At 36.1% G+C, this 18,871-nt stretch overlaps 1 protein-coding gene across 1 annotated transcript in view; it reads left to right on the forward strand.

Moving 5' to 3' along the window:
- Positions 1 to 18,871, forward strand: part of LOC140171035 (uncharacterized) — a 108,995-nt gene that overhangs the window by 80,489 nt on the left and 9,635 nt on the right. Inside the window, exons 8-14 of the mRNA XM_072194216.1 lie at positions 10,194 to 10,286; positions 11,121 to 11,421; positions 11,713 to 11,997; positions 12,522 to 12,767; positions 13,870 to 14,238; positions 14,571 to 14,743; positions 17,941 to 18,076. Coding sequence (XP_072050317.1) covers positions 10,194 to 10,286; positions 11,121 to 11,421; positions 11,713 to 11,997; positions 12,522 to 12,767; positions 13,870 to 14,238; positions 14,571 to 14,743; positions 17,941 to 18,076 — 1,603 coding nt within the window. The remainder of the gene's footprint in view (positions 1 to 10,193; positions 10,287 to 11,120; positions 11,422 to 11,712; positions 11,998 to 12,521; positions 12,768 to 13,869; positions 14,239 to 14,570; positions 14,744 to 17,940; positions 18,077 to 18,871) is intronic.

Here is an 18,871-nt window from a genome sequence, read left to right on the forward strand (position 1 = left end):
CTTACATTAAAACAACAGCATGGTGTATGTTTTTTAATGGTTCTTCAAAATCATCATGGACGATAGTGTAATATTTGAGTTAAAGTTTATCTGTACCGTAATGATTGCCTGTGTTAATATTGTTGGTGACAAAATGATGAATTGAACATTTGACAATACAAAAATGTCAGTAATTGCCGTCATTATATATGTGTTGCTCAGTCCTTTGTTTAAAGAAATATGAGGAGCTCAATTATTTGTTCTCCTGGAATTATTCAGGAGCTCAACTTTTGAGCACCTAAAATTGCACCCCAGGGTCAAATTTCAAACTTGCTCAAATTGTGTTAAATACCATTCCAATGTATTCCTCTAGACTCCCTCAAGCATTCAGAAATTGTATAGTTTGACCTATCTAGGACGTACCATTCTTGAGTCATAACCAAAAAGGTCAAATGTCATGTTTTTGTCTCTATGGGGATCCAAAAATAAATCAAAGTGCTCTGATTATGTCTAAATAGATAAGTTTGATGCACCAATTGAGCCAATTATGAGCCCCCCCCCGGGTAAAATTTCCGAACGGCTGGCCAAAAATCGCTTGCCCCCCCCCCTCTCAGCCCGCCAAAAAATGTTTGCCCCCCCCCCCCTTTGAACATGCCAAATTTTTGGGATTCTAATCTAATTTACAAACTGTAAATGGTCTATATGTGTGTTGCGAGCCAGGGCCTGAGACTCGTTGGAGGTGAGGAGAATCAAGGTTGGTTCTCCTGAAGATAGTTTGCGAGAATCAATTGATTCTCATATAGAATCGAATATGTGCGTGAAGCGCACATCACGAAGCGCATAGCGCTTGAAGTCCTCACGGCCGGGTCCAGCTCTGGGGTTCTAGATGCTCTCTGGTGCAATCTGAGTCCTTATTTGGAGCCTCCGTTTCACAAAATTTATGACCAATAATATTTCAAGAAATATATCCAGAAATGTTCAAAATCTTCATTGTGAAAATGTGTCTCAGTAAATTTTTGTTTCAAAATGGCAATATGACTATCTGAGACGAAAATTGCCAAATGGGTAATGAGTTTTTATTTTTTGCCAATACTTGTTGCAAACTTTACAGGTAGCTTTAGTTTAACTGCCTTAATCCCGTCAGAGTCGTATTGCCTATTGTACGTATCGATCAACTCCTCTTGTTTCCATTTCAAAAGAGTTGCCTTTGAAACAGACCTAGTAGGCGACGCATCTGGAGCCGAATCCATGAATCGGTTCCAGACACAGAATGTTTTTTTCCCTGCAAGCAATCCAGAATTTCCCTCCAGTTTTACCAAATTTCCCTCCAGTATGACATATTTCCCATATGTATTTCTTTATTTTTTTGGTCAAAAACCAAAAATTTCCCTGCAATGAGCTTCCCGTATTGCCCACTTTTTCCTGCCATGACAGAATCAGTGAATATGACATGATAAAACTACAGGCTTTTACAAAATCAAATCATGAAAATTAATAAATTTAAGCTTAACAACTCATGAACCAAGTATACGTTTACAGTTATTTATAAATGATGACAGGCAACAAGTACTGGCAAAAGCTTACAAACTAATCGTGCTGTATCCCCTGTTTGAGTCCTGCAGCCATTAATTCCCCCGTATGAGTTCATTAGTTCTTTTTGGTGCGGATAAATCTCCCGATATTCATGTATTGCTCCCAAAAAAACACACACGCTGTCAATGGCATCGGCAAAATTGTTATACCGACGTGCTCCATAACCCGTTTTGTGATTGGTTGCACAGACGATTTTTCTAAATCGTAAGCCAATCAATGAATGCGACGGCCTGGTTTGGCAGCACACAATTGTTGGCAGTGAAGCAAAGTACGAATTTTCTGATTGGTCCAATAAACTACTAAAACAATGGCTAAGCCAATCAGCGTGCTCGATACATAACAAACAACCACGTTGGGTTTAAATGGCCAACGATCGAGGGGATTTCCCGTACTCGTGTAATCGATGGGTGATCTCCCGGTGTGAGCAATTGATGGTTTGTTTGAATGTAAATGTTTTATTTCTTTTCTCTTGGTTTCTTTCTGTCTATTCTTTTCTTTTCTTTTCTTTCTTTTATGTTTCTTGCATTTCTCTTTATTATTTTTGTTTTATTCTTCTTTCTTCTACGCGAATCAACTTCAAATTTGAGTTTTATATTTTTACTAGTAATGGTTCTCGCCCGGGGTTCTCTTAATTTATTTACTATTTTGTTTACTTCTAATTAACATATGAATGAAAAGTTAGTTAACTTACGGGGGTGATCCAGAGATGAAACAAAAATTCGTTTGCTAAGACAAAATTTTATGAACATTTATTAAGATAAAACGTGAAATTTGCACAGCGAAAATTTTTATACCTTTACTTGAAAGACTTAAAATATATCCTTGTTTCCAAGTTTTCGTCTCAGTGATGGGCAATCCTAGTTAATACTCTTTACCAAACTTGAATAATGTCCTAATAACATAATTCAAAACATTGCAAGCAGAGAACGAAGAAAGAAACGAAAAATTTTACCATTACAAAATCAGATACATGTTCGAGACATGAGAGGGTGTCACTATGCTAATAGGCTGTAATGTAAACTTACGTCATGCTGCTTGTGAAGGTGGACACGCCGCTAATTGGTCAAACTTTCACTATGCATAAACAGGCTATTGATGCATGGTCAGAATTGTGCCGTCAGATGTGTTTACCAACCAATTATCAAGTCTGTCGGCGGCGTGGAGATATGCACAATAAATTAGTATAAAACCCAGGCGACTCTAGAGCGAGCCAATGAAATCCAGCGACACTTTTATACTTTGGAATTGATCAAAATTGATTGGTTCAATGCTAGTCTGACCTCCCAGATAATCTAGTGACCTAGTCTCAGTGTTACCGGGTATGTAGACAAAATGACAGATCTAGCCAGATTTATCTTGGCTCTAGCGCCCATATCAGAGCTCAAAACATCATGAGTACGGCAAACATACACCCATATGTTAAATACCCACCCACTGCAATGCCTTTTAGTGTAGGATAGGTCGGGATAAAAGAGTTGCCGATGTACATAATTAGCAACCAGTATTGGGTGACCGGAAAGCTGTTCAATGCCTTTGCTGCACTGGTGTTTTGGTTTTTAATTAATTTCTATGTTTCTACATCTCTGGTACGATTCAAATACAATAGGTGTCATCATTAGCACACACTTTACATATCCTGAAAGTGTCACTGATCAAAAATACTTTGTTTGTCTGCTTTTTTGTATACAAGAAACACATGGAACATCTCTTGGTGTGTTGTTGTTGTTGTTCCTCCACCCAAACACACAAATAGTGATCTTTAGTTTCAATTGTACACCTGTATGGCATTGAAAACACCTGCTTCCAATCAACATCCATCATGCCCCTCTCACAATTAAATTCAATCAGGGATCTATACGAAGGGATAAGCATCCTAGACTGCTGCCCTCATTCGGAATATGTATCCTAGGTCTAGACAATAGGCGGATTAGCGGCCATTTTGTCTTCGACATGATTTTATTCACGTGTCCTTATACTTTAGTACACAAATATATAAGTTAACAGGTTTACAATATTAAAATTATATGTTGAATATACAATATATTCTGTAGTAAATCGATCAAATGACGGTGATTGTTCAGGTATTATATGCTTGATAAAATTAAACTGTTTGACCAGCTATTATTCTCCTCCGCCGTCAGTGAGATTCCAGATACTCCACGTACCATGTTGCAAAGGTGGAGGAGACTAAAGCTGTATTGACGAACACGCATGCGTTAAAAATATGTAGCCTAGGTCGAACAATAGCGTGACGTAGTTTCCGGCATTGTTCCTATGCACTTTCACCCTCCTGATTCAATCTCCCATTTATGCTTAGCTGTTGGGATGATTGTGCTTTGCTGACACAGCAATTGATATGCAAATGAGCAAACCTTTTTGGCAGCTCTGAGTTGGTTAATCAACTGTATCTCACGGTCCAGCATGCTAGTAGGGGTCAGCTGATGTTTATAATGTTTGGAGACTGCATTAATTACACTGAAATACTTTAAAAAGTTACAGTTAATACTGTACTTTGCTTGAAATTCTTCATTTGTCATCCAATGATTTTCAAAAATTAAGTCTCCAACAAAGTTCACACCTGTTTCACACCATGATTTATAATAAATTGTTTCTCTGTTTATCTTAACATGAGGGTTATGCCATAAAATATCATCATTATTTTCAACACAGATATTTATCAAATTAAACCATGACTTCAAAACCTCACACAAAAAGGAGTTATGAATATTCTTATACTTGAAATCATTGACTGACCTTGGTTTACAATACCAAACCCATTTACCACCAACTTTGGAAAGTTCCTTGTATAAAAGGGTTTTCCATTTTCCTTTATTATCGTCATCTAAATATCTCTTTACCCATGTCACTTTTAAGGCATTACAAAAATGAGAAATATTTGTCATTTTTAAACCTCCATTTTCTTTGTTACAGTACATTACATCTCTCTTAACCTTATCTGGTTTACTATTCCAAATAAATTTGACAATAATTTGCTCCACTTGTTTCATGTATTTTGAAGAGGGGGTAGGTAGAACAGAAAATAAATAAGTTAATTGTGAAAGCCAGTGATTTAACAATTGTAATTCTGCCTATTGGGGTCAGGTCCCTCTGGGACCAGATGTCCAAAACAGTTTTTAACTTCTTTAAGGGCTCCAAAATGAGCGTTTATTGCGTTTCGACAGTATTTTTTGTGGGACATGAGAGTACCTCAGACCTATCGAATTCCATTCTGAATACGAAGCATGTCTTTCTGATATCAAATAATTGTCATTTTTAAAAATCACAATATAATACAAATTTTATGACAAATTATAAAAATTTGATATTTTTCAAATTTTGATATATAACAGTCCTCAAAGTAAATTATATAAATCTAATGATATGTTCTTAAAGTGTATGTAGCAGGGAGGAAAAGCCGACGGTCAATTGAAAATTTTGACCGTTCATATTGAAGATATGGATTTTTCCCCAAAAGACCTAATTTTTTTGGTGTTTTGGGAAAAAAATCCATATCTTCAATACGAAAAGGTCAAAATTTTCAATTGATTGTCGGCTTTTCATCCCACCTACATACACTTTAAGTATAAATCATCAGATTTATAAAGTTTACTTCAAGTACTGTTAAATATCAAAATATCAATTTTGAATGATTTGCCATAAAATGTGTATTAAATTGCTAATTTCAAAAAATCAAAATTATTTGATATCAGAATGACATTCTTCGTATTCAGAATGCAATTCGATATGTCTGATGTGCTCTAATGTCCCAAAATAAATACTGTCCAAACGTTCATACCCCAGCCCTTAATTGAGGATCAAAATTTAACTCAAACAGCTTAGTCTTATCCAAAGAGACATTTATCCCAAGAAATTTAACTGGGCCTTTTGACCACTGATAATTTTCCTCTGGGATTGGATTATCAACATTATCTTTCAAAGAGCCAATTTTGAGAAAAGTGGATTTATCGATATTTAACTTCAAACCGAAAACTGTACCAAAATTTTGAATGATATCAACTGCATTCAAAATTGATTCTCTGGATCCATCTAAAATAAGTGTGGTATCATCTGCAAATTGTGTGATTTTAACATGGTTATCATTAATTACAATACCTTTCACCTTTTTATTTTTATGAATAGAGATAATAGTTCTGCACATAATATGAAAATATAACAACTTAAAGGGCAGCCTTGACAAATGCCGCGAGATAATTGAAAAAAGTTTGACATATAACCATTATTTACAACACAACTACTTATTTCTGTATAAAATACTTTGACCCATTTCTTCACATCTCTTCCAAAACCAAATAGTTCGAGACTCTTCTGCACAAAATCCCATTCAAGTTTATCATATGCTTTTTCAAAGTCGATAAAGAAAAGTGTACCCGGTACATTATACTCTTCTGTATACTCAATGATATCAAGTACTAACCTAGCATTTTCACCAATATATCTATTTGGCAAAAAACCTGTTTGATCACATGATATAATAGAATTCAAATTTCAAGAAGTTTAAACTGACTTTCAGCACCAAAATTCACTAACCTTGAATTTTCGATGTGTGACACACATCTTCATCAGAAGAAGTCCTAAGATGTTGTGATGGACTTGCCCATTTGTTGACCATTGGCGACTTTTGGTCGAATGAGGGCGTTGTATAAGGTTGGCAATTCCAGTCCTTGATCGCAATTTAGTTCGGCGATTTTTCTTGATCTGGATGGCCTCCGCACTAAACGGGGTACTCTCTATCATCCTTGGCTAAAACCTTTGTGGATTTCCAGTCAATATTGTGGCGAGAGTCTGTTTTATGCTCTGCGACAGCAGAGGGTTTCTTGACTGGGGGCGGTTGACTTGTGCTCCTTCAGTCTATCTCCCAGTTGTCTACCGGTCTGGCCGATATCTGAACTGGTACATTCGCCGCAGGGAATCTCGTGAGACTACACCTGATTTCTTCTCTGTTGGCGTGGGATCCTTGGGTGAGACTAACAGTTTCCTCAACGTATTGTGCGGTCTGAAGCTGGTTGCAACAAAATATACGCTGGAGCTTCTGTGACAACCCCTCTATGTAGGGTAGGGTGATATAAGTAGACGATTTCTTGCCCTCTACTTGGTTGCCATTATAGGAGGGTCAGGAGTGTTCTTACACTTGTCCTTGGCTTTAGCCAAACCGAAAGTCCAATTGCGGTATCCACAATGTCCTAAGGCGGACTTGATATGCTCGACTTCCTTCACCCTCTCCTCGGGATCCGTCACCGCGATTTCAGCTCTGTGAAATAAAGTCCTGATGACACTTAATTTATGAGCGATTGGATGATGTGAAACAAAATGGAGGTATTGATCCGTGTGTGTGGGTTTTCTGTAGATGGAGATACTTAGAGTTCCGTCAGCGTTACGTGTGACTTTAGTGTCCAAGAAAGAGAATTCAAATTCTTTTTCATTCGATTGGCAATCACTTTGGCAGCTATTTTGTAGTCAACATTCAAAAGGGAGATCGGCCTCCAGTTTTTTAAAAATTCTTCATCTTTCCCTTCTTTGGGAATCAATGTAATAACACCTCTACGTTGACTCACTGACAAACAACCTTTATTGAAGGAATAATGAAAGGATTTCACCAAAATAGGCCCAATTTGGTTCCAGAAAATTTTGAAGAATTCTACAGGATAGCCATCAGACCCTGGACTTTTGCCATTTGGCATAGATTTTACAGCATTGAGACACTCACCAATTGTCATAATTCCCTCACATGAGTTGGCCTGTTCATTTGACACCTTCGGAATATCATTTAAAGTAATGCCAAGTTTATCGAGAATACTTTTACTATCCTGATTATCAATTGTACTTGTATAAAGTGCAGAGTAGAAATCAACTTCTTCATCCAAAATTGCAGCACTACCAGTAATAACATTACCATGCTTATCATTTAACTTACAAACACTCTTCTTTGTGAAGTGTTGTTTTTCTAAATTTAAGAAGTATTTGGAATTCTTTTCACCTTCTTGACCCACCTGGCTCTACTCATGTATCATGGCCCCTTTGGCCCTATAATTATACATAGATTCCAATTCCCTTTGTTTAACTTCAATAGATGCCAGTACATCAGGGTTAGAATTTTGTGCATACAACATTTCCAAATTTGTAATTTCATTCTCAAGAGATTTTTGCAAGTCATTTCGCTCTTTAGCTTTTTTAACAGAATATCTTATAGTATTACCTCTTCAAACGGCAAAGTATTGGTGGGTCACCATTAGATTTCCATGTAAAACATTTTGTATTTGGATTCATATCAGGCTACTTACATGCCTCCATCCCTGGATTAGTTTTTCTATTTTTATCAAAGAATACAATATTTTTGTAACAAGTGATATATGAATCTGATAAGAACTTGTTTAAGAATTGAACCATGTAAACTTTGTTCGGCTTATAATGGGTGAAAATTATTTGTTTTTGTTACTGCGCATATCGTCGTTATTTCGCTCTTTAGCTTTTTTAACAGAATATCTTATAGTATTACCTCTTCAAACGGCAAAGTATTGGTGGGTCACCATTAGATTTCCATGTAAAACATTTTGTATTTGGATTCATATCACGCCAAATATCAATAAGGCATCTTTTTACCATAAATTTCAATACCTCCGATCTTGCCTTAAAGTTTGTTTGCTTTCTACCACCTTTTTTTGTCAAGAGCCAAATTAAAAACAAAATTAAAATCGCCACCATAAATTATTCGATCACATTGGAAATGGTTTAGATTAGTATCAATTTCACGAAAAAATTGAGGGCAATCATCAGTCGGAGCATATATATTAACACAGGTAAATATTTTATCTGCAATTTTAACATCACCAATAATATACCGTCCATCATTATCAACAACACTGTGTTCAATTGATGAGTAAGCAAAATTACTGTGAAACAAAATACCAGTACCTTTACTGTTCGTAGTACCATGGCTCCACAAGGCTTTTGAAAAATATTTTGGTATGTAAAGAAACCTTGAGTCGTTAGCTTTAATAAATCAAAACAATTATATCAATCGGCTCACAACTTATGAAGATATGCTCTTTTAAAGAAATGTACCCGTTTTTCACTCTGTCCACGGAGAAGGTTTGGCTACTTCAAAGATTAAAAAGGAGTACACATACCATGCATGAATATCAAACATTCCTCAATGATAACTTTATGAAATAACTTTATTTATGGAATGGGATTTACCGGTATGTTTATGGGCAATGGATTTTGTTAATAGTGTCATTAATTTGTGGGTAAAGTGGATGCCGAATGAGACTTCTTTTGCTTTACTTGCAATTACTTATTTTTTCGTGGTTATTTATGTCTTTTTGTTTTATTGTGTTTCTTACTTTCTTACTTTGTTGCTTCTTGATTTCTTTTTTTATTTACAACATAAGTATTTTTCTCTTTTTATGATAAAAGGTAGCCCTAAAAGGCTGTTTGGTTTGTCTTTGGTTCTTCTGAAATCAGTTTACTGTGCTGCTCTGCCCTCTACCTGGTTGCCTCCTTGGCAAATACAGGTTTCAGCCCTGGTCCTCATTGTATCAATTGCGTTGAGTACCATCCTTGTACGCCGGCGAATGCATTCAGTAATACGTTTGCGAAGATCTTGGATTTTGCCACAAAGGAAAAAAATCAAGTGGTGTGAGGTCTGGTGATCGTGCAGGCCACTCCACAGCATGAGCCATCCCAACCACTCTGTTTGCTATCCGTGGACAGAGTGAATAACGGGTACTTATAATCAAAAGGGCATATCTTCAAAAATTGTTTTGGTTTATTAAAGCTAACAATTAAAGGTTTCTTTACATACCAAAATATATTTAATCAACTTTTCAGAAATAGGAGAAAAAGAAGGCGCAATGAGGGGCCTCTTGTTTTTTGGGACACCCTGTATATGAACCTATGCACTTTCATTCATTTGAGAAACTGTTCAAATTTCGAGTAAAAGAATTCCAGGTATCGGAATGAAAGGAACCATATGGTTGTGAGGGGTTTATAAAGTAACATCCCTGAGGGCTGATCTTAGGAGATCAATAAATCCACTTGACCCTGGATCACCAACTTTGCGATTTTTGCATGGGGGCAGGCTACTTACATGCCTCCATCCCTGGATTAGTTTTTCTATTTTTATCAAAGAATGCAATATTTTTGTAACAAGTGATATATGAATCTGATAAGAACTTGTTTAAGAATTGAGCCATGTAAACTTTGTTCGGCTCATAATGGGTGAAAATTATTTGTTTTTGTTACTGCGCATTATGTCAATTAAGTCCCAACTTACGCTCACATAAATTCACATAAGCGCTCGCCAGTCACGCATAACGCAATATCAATACACAATGTTGTCATTTTCTGTCACTAATTATATATAAGCCGAACAAAGTTGAGAAAGGAATAGGATGCTAATTTGATTTACTGATGAGGTGATGTAACTAACAGAGCTACTTCAGTGGTTGAAATATTGAGATAATGATGTTATATTGCCTGTAGCTCTTTCTAGTGTTTCAATTGTTTTATACTTAGCTAGGGCAGAACATCAGGAGGCAGATATTTCAATCCAAGTAGTTGTTAACAATTTATACATTGCTGTCATTGCTATATCTCAATAGGTCATCAAAGCAAGTGATATGCAGAGTGGAAAAGCAGATGAAATATGTGTAATGGCATACCTGGCTCAATTTTGTCTGTGCACTGAAACTGAGGTACTATATGATCTTCTATAAGTCAACACTTTTTGTTCTTTTACATAGTTAACCATGCTACACATTGGTAAATAACTGAATAGTAATGATATGCTTCTATATGACTTTGATTTTGGCGTTTTGTGTTTTATATATTTGATTAAGCATAAATAAACACTTTAAAGGCTCCGTGGGGGCGTTGCATTTTCCAAACGGGGCGTTTATTAGAGGTCATTTTTAGCACGATAATTCCTGTTAAAATCATTAGTTAAGCTTAAAACTCACACTGAAATGACAAACTATGAACTTAGGAACGATCCTGCTTCACTTCCGGGGTTACGACCAGATTTTCGTCATACTGATGCCAGGATGTGTGGGGTGAATTCCCGAAATTGACTGTCAAAAATGGCTTGGACTCCTTTTCAACATGCCAAAAATATCTTTGGCGTGCATTCAAAATGCCAGAAAATCTGACACATACCATATTTTTGGGTCTTGTGAGCAGGAAATTTAAGCATATCCTACCGTTTTTTCACATCTTGTTTAGGTGTAATATCGAAAATGTGCATGTCCCCAAAAACTCTTATGCCCAAAATTGCTTTCCAAGCAAAAATACTTGGTCCCCGTCTGAGTCTCTAAAAATGCTTGCCGTTCACACATAATTATGGATCACTCCTTTAGTGAAACATATGCTTTCAAATGATAAAAGTCTTGAGTAAAGAAAGAAATTTTTTTTAAAGAAATATACTTTAAACATTCTAACATTGGCACATTATTTACTTCAGACAGTCTGTTGGAATCCAGGTTGGTTATTATGATAGCGGTAATTACATATTCGTTATGAATACATTGCAGGTACCAAATGGACCAAAAAAACCTGTTGTAAATGAAATGAATATCGGAACTACAGAGATGACAGTGGAATGGTCCCATGAACCCGGACAAGTAATACAGGAATACCAGCTAGAGTACGTAGCAGGTGGGCCAGGTGGCAACTGGAACAAGCATGTAATACCTCAAAGTCCCTGTACCATGTATACTGTAAAGGAATTAGAGCACTACCAAAAGTATGGCTTTAGTGTACGGGGTCTGCATGGCTCCAAGTATGGACCCATAAGTCCTCTTTCTGATATGGCAATAACAACGCCAATCCTGGGTAAGTTTACATTCATTGCATGGAGGCATATAGTTTTGTTTTAAGGAGGTTGTTTGGACCAATAATCTTATCCCCACTTTTTTTCTATCAAGATTGAGAGTTTTGTATCAAACTAGGCAGCAAGACATGCAATTCCATCTTGTATAAAATTAAAGTTTTATATTTTGTAATTGGTGGTAAGTGATATGACACATTAACATGCATGACCCTAGTCATCTCATGTTCCTCTTTAATGATGACAGGTCTAGTTTGTGTCATTTCACTTATTATTTCACGATGTATTTATTACAGAATTGGAGAACATTAAGACTATACTTAGAAAAGCTACGGAAATTCTCTGCAACTTTTTGGACCCCTCACGAGTCATTGATGACATGTATGAAGATCACATGCTCATCCAGGATGACAAGCACACAATAGAAAACAAACCAGCTGTTCGGGAAAAGGTTATGACTTTGTTGGAGATGATGCAACGAAAACAGGCAAAAGCATACTTTGCTTTTATGTCAGCTCTGCGTAAAGAACGTCCCGATTTATTCATTGAAGTTTTTAATCTAGAATCTGACATTACCAAAGGTATGAAGGTCCTTATTCTAATTTGAAAATTATATGAATGATGAAGCCTGTATAATTCTAAGAATTTATATTGTCACATTAGGCCCTATGTTAAAGATTTAATATTGTGCATTCATATACACTGCAAGATTCCTATTGTGGCTGAGTGCACAGGTACACCATTGCCAAGGTACCTGACAGGTACACACAGAATACTTATACAGGTACTCTGCTGCTAATGCACAACTACTCTGCTGGTGGTATACTTTGGCGATAGTGTACCTGTGCAGGCAGCCGCAATAGGAATTTTAAATAATTTGTAGTGTACATTAGAGACAAAACCATGAAAAGCAAGTATTCATCTCATTATTGTAATAATATTTGGTGTCTGGTGGATGTGCTTTTAAATAAATCCAGACCTTTTACATTTACTCAAAAATGTTTGACTATATGCAGAAACATCATTTCATTTTTATTTTTTACATTGTAATTCTAAACAAAAATATGGAAGTAAAATATATTCTTATTTTAATATTTAATTGCAGCAAAAAAGCTAGAATCTGATTTCAGGCAACCGAAAGCTGAAGAAATTCCTCAACAAGGAGATGGAGTGAGAGAAGCTATAGTAAAAGACTCTGCTTCAAAGAGCCGTTCTCAAGATACAACTCAAGAGAAGCTTGGAGAGCCAAGTGAAGATACCCAACAAGCAGCTGAAAGTATTCCACAAATATCAACTGGTGATTCTTCCAAGCAAATTCTATCCAAGATACCCAAGAAGGCCGAGCCTGAAGGTGAGAAGATAATCATGATTTGTTAATCACTTTACAATTGGATCCTTGAGGTTGGCCACATGTATGACAGTTGTAATTGTGTGAAGCATGTGACCTAAACAAGTATCATAATTTGCTACTTGTCCATTACCAAGTGTAATCACGCATTATGATCTTAATCATTATCATCTTTCATTTGAATTAACATTGGAACCAGTGAAAGTATGTTCTTTATTTCTTGTTGTGTACACCTATAGACCTACTTCAAGCAAAATTGTAACATTTACTAAGAAATAGAGTTGTATTTCTTTTCCACAAAATATGTCCCCCTCTTGACTGAGGTCGATCCTTTGATGATGTGTTATGACCTTCTCGCACACAATGTACTTACATACTAGTGTTATGAACATCTTGTATGTTTTTGATTAATGTTTCAATCGTAATAATTAAATGACATACTGCATCCTTTTATTTTAAATCTCAGATTTTGTCCCAAAACTACAACACATAAAGCCTTGATTTTGTATGTTAGTTTATTAAAGTACATTACAATTGTATAAATATCAGAATGTTGAAAAATATTGAGGGTTTCCTCCTCAGCAAATGTTATAATATATTGCTTTATAAAACCCACTGCACTTTATGTGTTGTACATAAGCATTATCAATATATTCGGAGTATTTTCTTAAAATCAAATTGCTATGTGATCTAGGAGTGTATCTAATGCAAACTAATACATCTGAAGAGGACTTCATAGTACTGTGTTTAACACTGGGTGACACATGTTTGCCAACAGTTAAATCTTCATACAGGTATTTAAATGGCCACCTGGGAATGCTTTCTAGAGATATTAAATGTCAACAAAAATAGCCCTATAACATACCAGTATTAGGTCAGATTTCTGATACAAAAACAACATGTGTTAGAGGGTGGATATGCATGTGGTATAAGTCTTTGTTAGCTTTTATTTTATTGTATTATTATTGTACTGAAAATATACGTTTAGTGCAATAATTTTATGAAAAATAATGGCCATAAATTCATAATGTAATGGTTACGTCACGTTTAAATGACCAATATTAATTTAGTTACAAACATGTTAATTTCTATATTATTTTCTCAGACATCAAAATAGAAATGGATCTTCAAGGTGCCTCAGTAGACCGCAGCAAACTGACTAAAACAATCTTCTCACGGATGTTGGAGCCTCAAATCTTGTCCAACTTAGTCAACAATACATTCAATCCTCTTGGCTGTATATTGGTGAAGTTCCTTAGAAGTCCAGATGGCTCTATCCAGTTTATCGTCCAATGTGGAGATGTCATAGTCTTGACATCTACTTTGCAAAGTATTAAAGACAACACTCTGAACAAGCAACTAGAGAGGGCATTGCTTACAAAGGAAGTGGTTGGAGATACAGAGGATATCAAAATAAAGACCAAGATAGATGAGGCGGAGTACAAACAGGTGGAAGAAAAACTTGTGAAATTTGGTAAGAAACATTAAAGGCAATGCTATATATATCCTTATAGGATGCATTGGCTTCCCTCTTTATCCATCTCCTTCTCTGTTTGATCTTTCTTCTGTTTCAGTCCAACCTTTTCCTTCTTCCCCCTCCTTTCTCTTAATTTCTCTTAACAATTTATTATTTCTTAAAGGTTAATGTTTGAGAATTTGAGAAATGTCAAAGAAAAGACAGTGGCTATGGTTTTACTTGAAAGTGTTAGTTTTTAAATATTTCAGAATCACATGCATTCAAGCTAATTTTGATTTTGTAACAAATTGAGTTAATTCCCTTTGTCTGATAATTTTTGTATGTACTAGATCGTCCCGGTGTACCAAGCACCCCTAATGCTGTGAACATCGACAAGACAAGTGTTAAGCTGACCTGGTCGCCGCCTGAAGCAAACAAAGAGAGTAGCGAGTTTAAAGTGAAATCATATGTTATTGAGAAATGTGATATCAGTAAAGAAGTTTGGTTTACAGTTGGCAAGAAGGTTAGTTTTTATATTTTCCTTGAACAAGTGGCTCGCTCAGATTCTGATCCTTGATATTATTCCTCAATAAAGTTGTCATGTTAAAAACAAAATGTAAAAACCATTACCTACCCTCTCTGAACTGTTCTAGATGTGCCTGCGAATCAAGGCTTAGAATAATTTGCAAGTTTACGCAGTGGCTGGGCAAGGGGTAAAGATTATCTCTTTTAAAAACATTGGTTATGAGACTAGCTATCATTACAACTGACTATTACTAGCTCAGATTCTGAGCCTTGATATTATTCCTCAATAAAGTTGTCATGTTAAAAACGAAATGTGAATACCATGACCTACCCTCTCTGAGCTGTTCTAGATGTGCCTGTAGTGGTCACTAAATATTTCGCGATCAGAGGGGACGGGCAGTCTCAGGACCTGTGGTGATCAGAGGGTTTGTGTGTGGTTTGTACCCTAGTCACTAGACTGGACTTATGCCATATCATGAGGGCTCTGATTAAAAGCTACAAGTGGCCAGTCAGAAATGTGATGGATAAATATTATTGCATCTGCACCAGTGAGTGAGAGCAAATGCATAATGCACAGATATATTTCAGAATTCCATTCAATGTGTAGCATGTCTAGACTATAAGAAGGTAGACTATGCCATAGTCGAATTTTGAGAAATTTAGAAATAGGCCTATGTTATCAATCTCGATATTATAATGTAATAAAGAGTCTATAAACAAATCTAGTTGCCCAAGATGTAGGCATTCTAAGTGATCATTTGTGTCCTGCCTTACTTTTGTTTTTTAATATTTTTTGATTTTTTTCTTCCTTCATGCCTACCAGTGATTTTCTAGCAGTCTGTTTTAAAAATACGACTATGGACAAACGATTGCGGTTAAATCAGTGGCGCCTACGATGAGAATAAAATTGGCTCCACCCTTGACCAATCAGAAACAGCGAATAGTTTCCGTCTCGTCCATAATTGTACAGGGGTTCTTGTATTTGGCAAAAGATAATACAATTTATTTAAAGAAAAATCAACGGTGGTACAAATCGATCAAGATTATATTTTGTATTTACTGTGATAAATATCGAATAATAACCCAAATAAATAAGAAATACCTGTATGGAAAAGTCAAATTATACAACGCCAACTATTTGTCATCCCCGTGGGAAAGTGCAGCAATTTATTTGCCAAAATCGATCAGCAGGAGAAAATACCCCTAATTTGCATATAGCATCTATCTTGGCCTGTTTACAGGTATCACGAACCTCACTTGTGTAGTGCACACACGGTGACAAACCCACAACTGAGTGCAAAATATTGGCATGAGACAGGACATTGTTTTTAAAAATAGGCCGGCAAGATCACATCACAACACAATGTTGACTTTTCTGTTATTTTAGGGAAGAGGGGGGGGGGGTCATAGATTTTTGGAAAGAAAAATAGGGGGGTCATAAAATATTTGGTGAGATAGTTTGTTTATTTTTAATTCAAAAAGACTGATTTCAATACAATTTTAGTTTGTTTAAGGGCTAAGGTGTATTGGTGAGGGGGGAGGAATAAAATTTTGTTGCCGAAATAGGGGGTGGGGTCGCAATTTTATTGACGCGAATGTTTTGTTAATTTGGAAGAAAATGCCGGCCCCCTTAATTAACACTAGTTACTTCAGGTGCTTTTGATATTTAATGGCATGCCGAAAGACGGAAAGAGCCTCATGTCCGAAATTCTAAAATAGCTACAAATATAGACGGATTAAGAGAGGCATGAACTAATTTTCCGTTATTATGAAATATTTATCTTTAAAAAATGATTACCACAATAATTTAATAATCCGCACAATCGTTCTCCATGTGTCGCAAATAATTTCTTTCCTTGAAGACAATATTGTCCCTGGCTAGAACTATCGATGTAAATGCGTTCATATTTTGCTTCCCAAGGTAAACTCAAATTGTGTGCTTCTTCTAGTCTGGGATTTCCCACCAAAAAAAAAGTCCTAGCAAACGGTGCTGCTTTGGTAGAAAATATATTTCCCATATTATATCTAGGCCTAGTTGGTAGCTTAGGAAGGGGGGCTAGAATACTCTTCACCCCTGCCCCCCCCAATAATTTCAGGTGAAGTGAAAAATGTCATTAAAATCCAGGAAACTAGGTATTTTTGGCAAAATTTTCTGACCTAAAGAATGGGTCATCAACAAATTCCATTTTGTGAGCCCCCCCTGCTAAAAATCTGAGTAGAATGGTGAAAACGTCTTTACCAGCCATGGAATGATGAAGGACTTCTTCCTGAACCAGTTTACAATTTTCACATCCTAGTGAGAATGCATGATGAATCGCAGTTTTTTGTATTTTACCCGGCCTCATCAGCAGAATTCCCTGAAGAAGTCTCGGGTGATATTGGCCATGTCATGGTCCGTCTCTAAACAGCGGAGCTAAATAATTATGTTTATAAATTAATTTAGGTATATTTTACAGCGGTAGAGACACACTTTTGAAGTTATTTACCCGATCAGGATTTATCCACACACGTACATTGTACCACTGACATGACACGTGCATGAACGTATTTCTTCCACTGGTTCATCACATATAAACAAACTTTGAAGTTTTACCGCAAGAGAGCCAAACACCACGGAACAGCATAAAATGAGGTCACAATAATGCAAATGAAATTGATTACTATCGGGAAAATGGTAAGGCCCGCCTACACAAATGCTGCATCACAATTGGTTAATTTATATGAAATGCATTACATCATGCTATTCTTAGTAGGCCAAAAATCCGACATTCTTGCCATAGGGGCCTGTGTTAAGCATTTTGACCGCAATCGAATGTCAGTAGTCCACTTGGGTATCAAGCTAACAGAGGCGACGGTGACTGAATAGATCAGGAAAATCTATCAATTGTGCACACAATCGGAGTTTTTAAAAATGCAAAGGTAATTCTGAATATGCACAATGGCAAGTGGACTACGGAGAAGTCTAATAAGAAGGAGGAGGTACCTTTCTGTGTGAAAATCTTGCTTCATTTTGTTTCTTCTAATCAAATTTGGTATAATTCATGGATTTAGAATGAAAGAGTCATATATTTCATGCTGTATCAGCTTTACTGCATGAATATCAAATTTGATGTCATATAATCCAATATTTTCAACTTGTGATTATATCGGACTGTCAATGCTCACTATTTTCCCCCAATTGAATACAATTTTCAGGTGTTTGAGACCAGTTGTGCCATCAAGAATCTGACTCCAGGCAGGCAGTACCAATTTCGTATCCGAGCTGTGAATGTAGCAGGTGTTGGAAAGGAAAGTTCACCATCAGATGTTATTACAGCTAAAGAACCATATGGTAAGAGTTTGTGTTGTAATTTCTTAGTCAAAATTCACACCAGATTGTAAGGTTAAACATGTGATGCGTTTCCTCCGAACTAAGAACATGGTAAAATCCGATGGTTGGAAGGTCACACTTATATTCTAATTAAACAATCTGCATGGTTCACTGAACCAACTGAACTATATCATGCCAATTATTGCTGATGGGGTTAAGGGTGTCAAACCCAATGTGACTTTGGTGGCATCATGATGGCTAGACGTATGATGTCGGAGCTGCATAAAATTAGAAGAAATTAGGGGGAAATGATCCCAAAATTTCTTAGGACTGGGCCATCAACTGAACCAAGTACTAACTGCTTTGGATATCCATCAGAGCAACAATTTTTCTGTGCATCATGTAAACAAATATAGTAGCAAGTGATCAACTTTGACTTGTTTCCATGTGTAGGAGTCATGAATTGAAGCGAATTTTAACTTCTTCCCCAGGAACAAATGCTGCACTGAATTAATAATTAAGAAAAAGAAACAAGAGAACGGAAAGTCACCATCTACTAGAGTGAAAACATATTTATTATTTTTGAACTATGAGGCTTTCATGGGTGTCCGGTGTTCAGTCTCAAAATGTCTGAAAAGTTATTCAGCTTGACTTAATCAGTTGCAAAGTATATACATGTAACAGTTTACATTTTGAAATGGAAATGAGTCAAGGAATCTGAATACGGAGTTTGAGTTGTTTTGAGAATATACTAAATAAAATTTTGTAAGGGAGAGCTTGGGTATATATTACCCAATCTTAATGAAATATCAAAAT

This window comes from Amphiura filiformis, chromosome 15 (genome assembly GCF_039555335.1).
Source record: "Amphiura filiformis chromosome 15, Afil_fr2py, whole genome shotgun sequence".
NCBI lineage: Eukaryota > Metazoa > Echinodermata > Ophiuroidea > Amphilepidida > Amphiuridae > Amphiura > Amphiura filiformis.